The sequence below is a fragment of the Geotrypetes seraphini genome, chromosome 3 (genome assembly GCF_902459505.1).
Source record: "Geotrypetes seraphini chromosome 3, aGeoSer1.1, whole genome shotgun sequence".
Lineage (NCBI taxonomy): Eukaryota > Metazoa > Chordata > Amphibia > Gymnophiona > Dermophiidae > Geotrypetes > Geotrypetes seraphini.
In genome coordinates, this window is record NC_047086.1 from 126595464 (window position 1) to 126602816 (window position 7353).

The 7353-nt window shown below is 45.6% G+C and overlaps 1 protein-coding gene across 3 annotated transcripts in view; it reads left to right on the plus strand.

The window, feature by feature from the left end:
- Positions 1-4067, plus strand: part of INTS9 (integrator complex subunit 9) — a 256971-nt gene extending 252904 nt beyond the window's left edge. For all 3 annotated transcript variants that reach the window (XM_033938099.1, XM_033938100.1, XM_033938101.1), the window contains one exon: positions 2000-4067. In XM_033938099.1, coding sequence (XP_033793990.1) covers positions 2000-2176 — 177 coding nt within the window. In that variant the 3' untranslated portion in view covers positions 2177-4067. The remainder of the gene's footprint in view (positions 1-1999) is intronic.
- The last annotated feature ends 3286 nt before the right edge of the window (positions 4068-7353 follow it).

Here is a 7353-nt window from a genome sequence, read left to right on the forward strand (position 1 = left end):
GCATTAGTATCCGATATCAAGATCTTCATGCTGTTTAACTCAACCAGCACAGTTTCTAAGACCTCTAGTGAGGATTCAGATGGTAAGGAGGCCCTTGAAGGCGTGGGGGAGATCCATTTTCGACCTTTTACTCCTTCCGGACCCACCAAAAGCAGCATCAATCTTTTGTTGTCGAGTTGATGCCATTTGATATGTTATTATTTTTAAAAAATCCTTGAATTTTATGCTGATAATCACAGGGAAAAGAGGAGCTCAGTGATCAGACATCTGACCTCATCCGTGCCTAAGCCACGCCCCTCGAGTTTGCTATTTTCTTGATATTGTGCCTACTCATTCCCTTTAAATTTGTGGTACTTTAAATCACTCATTATTTATACTGTTTCCCAATTTGCCAGATCATTCTGTCCCCGGGGATGGTAGTATAACCCTACCTTATATTCCTTTCCTTCACACATAGGATTTCTATCCATATGGATTCCACACTGCTATCTGTGTTGTGTAGAATGTTTATTTTGTTTGAATCAATTCCCTCTTTAACTTATAGCGCACCCCCCCCCTCTAATTTGATCTACTCTAATTTATACCCAGGTATCACAGTGTCCCATTGATTGTACTCCTTCTATCAGGTCTCTGAGATGCCTATTATATCTACCTCGTCATTTATGACAAATACTCTTAACATTAATTTATGTAAATTTAAGTCCATGTAAATTGTATTTTTCTGTTATCTGTCTCAAGTCTTGACTAGTTGAAACAAACTATAAAAGCCATGTTATATTAAATAATATGTAGATATGTTATAAAGTACTGATCCCATTACTTGCAATGCATCAAAAACAGTCTTAAACATATTAGAGGATAAAAAATGTACATGGTTTTTCCTGCATTGATCTCAGAAACCACAAAAACAAGGCTTAATGATAAAAATAAATTGGGGAAGCTGCTCTTCAGGAAAAAGGGAATTGGCAGGACCAGAGGCCATTAATTTATTTAAAAATAAATTTTATTTTTTTCTCCATTGAAAAATATGTGAAATTTTTATCCAAATAAATTAATGACAATAAAATGTATTAAAAAAAAAAAAAATATATATATATATATATACACACACACACACCATATTTTTCGCTCCATAAGACGCACTTTTTCCACCCCCAAAAAGGGGGTACGTCTTATGAAGCGAATACACCTCCCCCTTGAATACACCTCCCCCCCTCGGTACCTTTTTAAAAGTTGCAGTGCTCTCCTGCTGGACGGTTGTCTTTGGAAGCAGAGCAGAGTGGCGCGATGCAGGAGTGCAACCTTTGCGCTTCCTGCCTGGTTCCGTACCACTCAGTGATTGGCTGAGGTCAGTTCTCATTGAGAACTGACATCAGCCAATCACTGAACACACGGGACCAGGCAGGAAGCGCAAAGATCGCGCTCCTGCGTCGCGTCGCTCTGCTCTGCTTCCAAAGACAGCCCAGGAGAGCACCGCAACTTTAAGGTACCAGGGCAGCTTCAGGTGCAGGCGGTGTCTGGCGGGCTTCTTCACTACGGGAGGCTTCGAGTGCGGGCAGCTTTGAGTGGGCTCCTTCTTGCGACGGCTTCTAACTTGGCTGCATGCAGGAGGCTTCAGGTGTGGGCAGTATCGGGCAGGTTCCTTTGCTGCGGGCAGCTTCGGGTGCAGGCAGATTCTGGCTGTGGGCTGGCTGCTTCAGGTGCGGGTGGCTTCAGGCTGTGGGCAGGCTGCTTAGCACCAGACCACCAGATGCATCCCCCTGTAGAGGAGGAAATTTTTTTTACTTGGTTTTTCCTCCTCTACAGAGGGATGCGTCTTATGGATGGGTGTGTCTTATAGACCGAAAAATATGGTATATATATATTAGGATATGGACAGGAATATGTAACTAACAGAAACAAAGTAGAAGATGAGTGAAGAAATAGGCAAATGCCTTGTCTTACATTTTTTTAAACATTTGCTTTCTTTAGTCATATCTGTCTCTTTGTCTTTATTCAGCATGGATTCAGTGATGTAAAGATAGAGGACACTGCCAAGGGCCACATTGTTCTCCTTCAGGAAGCTGAAACCCTTATTCAGATTGAAGAGGACTCAACCCACATCATCTGTGATAATGATGAGACACTGCGGATAAAACTACGGGACCTTGTTCTGAAATTCCTTCAAAAGTTTTAACCTCCACCACCAAATAGAAAATCCTGCTTGTTTACTCTACTCATAGAAGTCTTCATATTGGCTTTCTAGCCCACCAGAATTCTACAAGACAAACTGCTGTCTGTTTCAGCTGTGCTTCAAATGGGTGAATTAGTGTCACAGCGGGGGAATAATGTATGAATAATAGAAACAATTCCCAATGCTAATTGTCTTGCTCAAAAACCTTGTAGCAACAATTTGCAACACAAATGTAATCTGTATATTTTATATAGATACAGATATAGTTATATAGATACAGTTGACTCTCAGTTAACTGGCATCCATGGGGATTGATAGATGCTGGATAAATGTAGTTTATGGTTTCTTGAGAGTTACTATTAAAAATAGGCCTAACTAATGCTATACCCCATACTATGCGAAAACAAAAAAAATCCAACAAGTCTGCAGTGAACAGGTAGAACCAAAAACAAAAAGAGACTGCAGAAAGGAATACCCCATACTATGTCATTTCATATAATCTGTTCCAGACAAACTACCAGACATGTGATAGGCAAAACATGGGTGTACTCAAGTGTGGTGTGCCAAGTTTACACTTAAATTTCTGCCAGAAATCATTTTTATTTAAAGTATTACAGCATTTCTTTGATTTTGTTTTTGCTGGTTACTTGAGTTCTGGTTAACAGAGTCTACTGTATATATTTATATATAATATAATTATTTTCTGGACTTCAGCAGTGACTCATTTAATGTGGGAACACAGATCTACAAACCACTCACTTTGTCACTGGTCCATCTTTTAACTTTTTGAACTGTAACTAGATTACAGTTGTAGACTGATTATAAAATTGTTGCTCACTTCATAATAGTTCAAGGAGTATCTTACTTGGTCCCATATAATGGACAATGTCATGTTGGCGTTTCCATCCTATGGGACACTATTCATAAAATCATGTGGCAAAGACAACCAATCAAGTAACAAAACATCATTATGACATCAAAAGAGAACCCCCCACCCCCACCCCATATACACAAATTCATAGGAGGGAATTCCAATCAATCTCAAAATTTAAAGCCACCTTCCATCCCATGATTTGGTCAATAACTTGCCACCTAAAATCAGTCAAATTGTGTTGTTTTTCAAATCCAGTGAGACACTAATGAAGATGTCTGAATGCCATTCATAATGTGAGATTTATGTTCAATCTATGTTTGATAGGCTGGAGGTTCTGCTAATGTATGCTTTATTGCATGGACAAAGGATCAAGTAGGTGACATTTGCTGAGACGCAGTTAGTCTTCATATGTGCCTAAAACTTAGAATTTGTAACTGGATAAGTCCAATTCATGCCTAGCATTGCACGACACACCACTGACAAGTCTCACAAGATGGTGACCTAACATGCAAGTACCTCCCTCATAAAATAATTTCTTCAATTTGGAGATTGATTGGAATTCCCTCCTATGATTTTGTGTATTTAGGAGGTTCTTCGTCATGATGACATTTTGTTACTTGATTGGTTGTCCTTGCCATGTGATCTTATAAATACTCCTTGAACCATTAGCATGTGAGCAACAATTTTGTAAGCTGTCTATGTCACTGGTCTGTCTTTTTTTTTTTTAATCTTTATTCATTTTCAAATATTACAAGAAGTGTATAATAAACAATCAGAAAAATTTTAACTAATCACTTGACAATCTTACTTATATTCCCCCAAATATATAGATATAAAAGAGTCCCATCCCTCCCACCCATACATTAATAACAAACAGTTATCAATTATTATCGTAGGATACTGAGAAAGCTAACCAGGTAATAAGTATAGAAACCCAACCAGGTCGTGCATGTGCAAGACCGGAGGGTTAGGACTTCGATGGGAAGATAGGACTCAATAGGAAACCAAGGTGGCAAGGGGGCCCCTTCTGGTGATTCAGACAGGTCGTGACCTGTTTGGGCCGCCGCAGGAGCGGACTGCTGGGCAGGATGGACCTATGGTCTGACCCGGCGGAGGCACTGCTTATGTTCTTATGTTCTTACAATCCCACCCCCCTTATATCTTATCTAATACTAAGATGACTGGTCCATCTTTTAACTGCAACTAGATCACGTTTAAAGTGAGTAAATTATGGGGTATGTTCCCCACGATAAATGAGTCACTGCCGAGGTCCAAAAAATATAGATATAATAAACAGATTACATTTGTGTTGCAAATTATTGCTATAAGGTTCTGAGTAAGATGATTAGTGTTGGAATTTGCTACAATAATTTAATAGTTTATGCAGGGCTGTTTCCCATATTTTTGTATTCCTTAAGACATGTTATAGTGAATTCATATTTATCATGGAAACTCTGTTTACAAGATGGAAAAATTCTCCCTATTCTGCACCAGCAATTTTGAAAATTTAACATTGGAGATGATATATGTATGTAGTATTCACTTCTGTTTTGCTTTAGTTGCAACTATGACTTAAACTATTTTTGTATTAACATATGGGTCTGGAATGGCCCAGTTGTCATCCCACCTCACCTATCACCCCCTTACCTTCTTGTACACCAAATCTCCATGCTGTCCTGTTTATCAGATCCCATAAAACCTCCACAACAATGACAACCATAAATAAACCACAGACTCTTTATTGATGGTCATAACCAAGCTGCAGCTTTGTTTATTAGGACAAGAAGTAAATAAGCAATTAACAATTGCGTCACCTCCCGAGCTACAAAAACATTGCAATTTGACAAATCAAAATTAAATTCCACCTGACCCCGCCATGAAGCAAGAGTCTAGGGATGGCATGGACTTCCATGCCCCTTTTCCGTGTCATGTGCCTAAAAGCCCATTAGCTCCCCTGAGCTCACTTCCCCCTAACAGCTCATTCCTGGATGAGCCTGCAGGGGTAAGGCATGTACCTCCATGCCGGGTCACATGACCCATGATGTCACCCCTCAGCTGATCACACAACCACATAACCGCTCATCTTCTGATGAGCCAAAGCTTGTAACTCGGGATCACCGCCACAGGCCTGTAAACTATAGGCCCCCCCACCCAAAAACAAAGCTGTGGCCTCCTGCGTTCGAGGCACAGAAATGCCCCCAGCCCTGCAACTAAGCAATCATGAAGCCGACGCCCCCACCAGAAGGGCACAGCCAAATACGCTACCGACAGCAGGCAAGCCCACCCAACTGTACCCACCGAACACACACTTCCTACCGGGAGAGCACCACCCACGTCAGCCACTGAATCCTGGGCATGACCCCTGGACCCCACACAACCCAGGGGCCCGGAAGGAACACAGACCCACAAGAACAGGCAACAGAATGGCTAGAAGCATCCCCTACCCCCAGGACAAGGCCAGCTGAAGCACCCCGAACTCGAAAACACCCTCCAACCCGCCTCCGATGAGCCAGCCCCCCGAAAACCAGGGAAGGAGGAAGACTCAAACCACCTATGGCCCCAAACCTATCCACACTCCGTGAAAACCCTCACCGGAACTCACGTCACCCAACAGGCAAACCTGCCCCTCCGCCAGAAGAATGGAACACCCTGCCATCCTATCACAAGGTGGCTTCTAAGAAGGAGCCCATCAAGGCCCCAATACGGGCCAGCTGACCTCCAAGCCCAACCCCAAAGCCCCAGGACCCACCCCATCGAGCGGACCGCAACCCAGAATTGGACCCCAACGGATGAGTCCCAAACCCTGCCGAACCCACCCCGCTACCAGGTAGACAAGGACATCCAGCCAACCCCACACCACCCCCACGGAGGAACCCCCCGGGACAGTCCGCATAGCCCAAGCGGAACAAACCAAGTCGACACCCCTGGACACCACCAGAACAGCCCCCATGCCCCTGTATCTCCAGACTGCAACCCAGGCACTGACCGCCCTGCATTGCAGATAGGAAAGACTGAAGGGAAGGCACTACAGAACACAACTGCAGAGAAATCCCCCACATTGCGTGGCTGTCCCACACCCAGTTGTACCCCTCACCAGCACTAGGCGCAAAGGGGACTGACCCAACCACCGCAACCACACCATCAAGGTACCAGGACACCCTGCAGCCCCAGATCTAGTACCCCTAGCCCTGCCGCACCTATACACCAGAGGGCCGGCAAGGAATACCATGTCTTCACCCGGCCCCCAAATCCAGCACACAAGTCCAACCCCAGGACTCCCAGAAGGAACCGTGCGCCACTTGCTAAATCCAAAACCGCACCACCCCGACACAGCCTCTCCAGGGCACACACCAAACCACCCTGGTCCAACCATACGGTGCCACCGAAGACAACCCCAGGTCCACAGTACACCTCCCAAACAAAAGGGGATGGCCATGAACTCGGGACGGGACCCATCATCACGTAACCAACAGATATACCCAGACCCAATGCGAGATACTGCAGGATCACCCCAGCCCTGCCAACTCGATGCAGCCCAGAACAGCGCCATGCCGGCCAAAGGAGGGAGGGAGGAAAAGGGATCACAGACCAAGGAACCCGAACCACACACCTTAGTCCGCAGGGTCTCATACTGCCCAGGCCCCAAAGAACCAGGACCACTACCAGATCGAACCACAAACCATCTCACTGAAGCAGGAGAACCACCAAGCGGGTGCCACTCACCTGAGGGGCCACGATAGCAACCCTGCGACACCCTCCAGCCACCAGCGTACCCATGCACCACCCGGTCACTCCTCTCCAAGAACTCACCAAACCACCCTGTCCTACCACCACCTGCCACCGACGCACCCAGAAACAGCCCCACCTGCAGAGGCAGGGGAATAGAGGACCTCGGCACCTGAACTGGGGCCCCATCCCCCATTAAACCACAGTACCCCCACGAACCAGGAGCACCCAGCTCCATCTATGACAATCACCAACCAACCAACAGCTGCATCACCACCCCAAGCCCTAGGGGGAGGGCACCGCAAACTTGTGGTGCCCTGGCCGCCGCTGTGCACACCTCTTACCACCGGCGTGCAACCAGCACCACATGGCCCTCACTGGAAAAACCCCCAGACCTACCCAGTCCTCCCCAGGTGTCCACAGAACCACACCTGTTCCTAAGCGTTCTCTAAGGATATCCCCAGAACCTCCCCAATCCCATTCCTGTCATGGATACCAAAGAACCGCCCCAGGCCAGCCCCAAGGAAACCAGCCAAACCACGCCAGCCCTGGCCCCTCCAGGAGTCCACAGAACCACCCC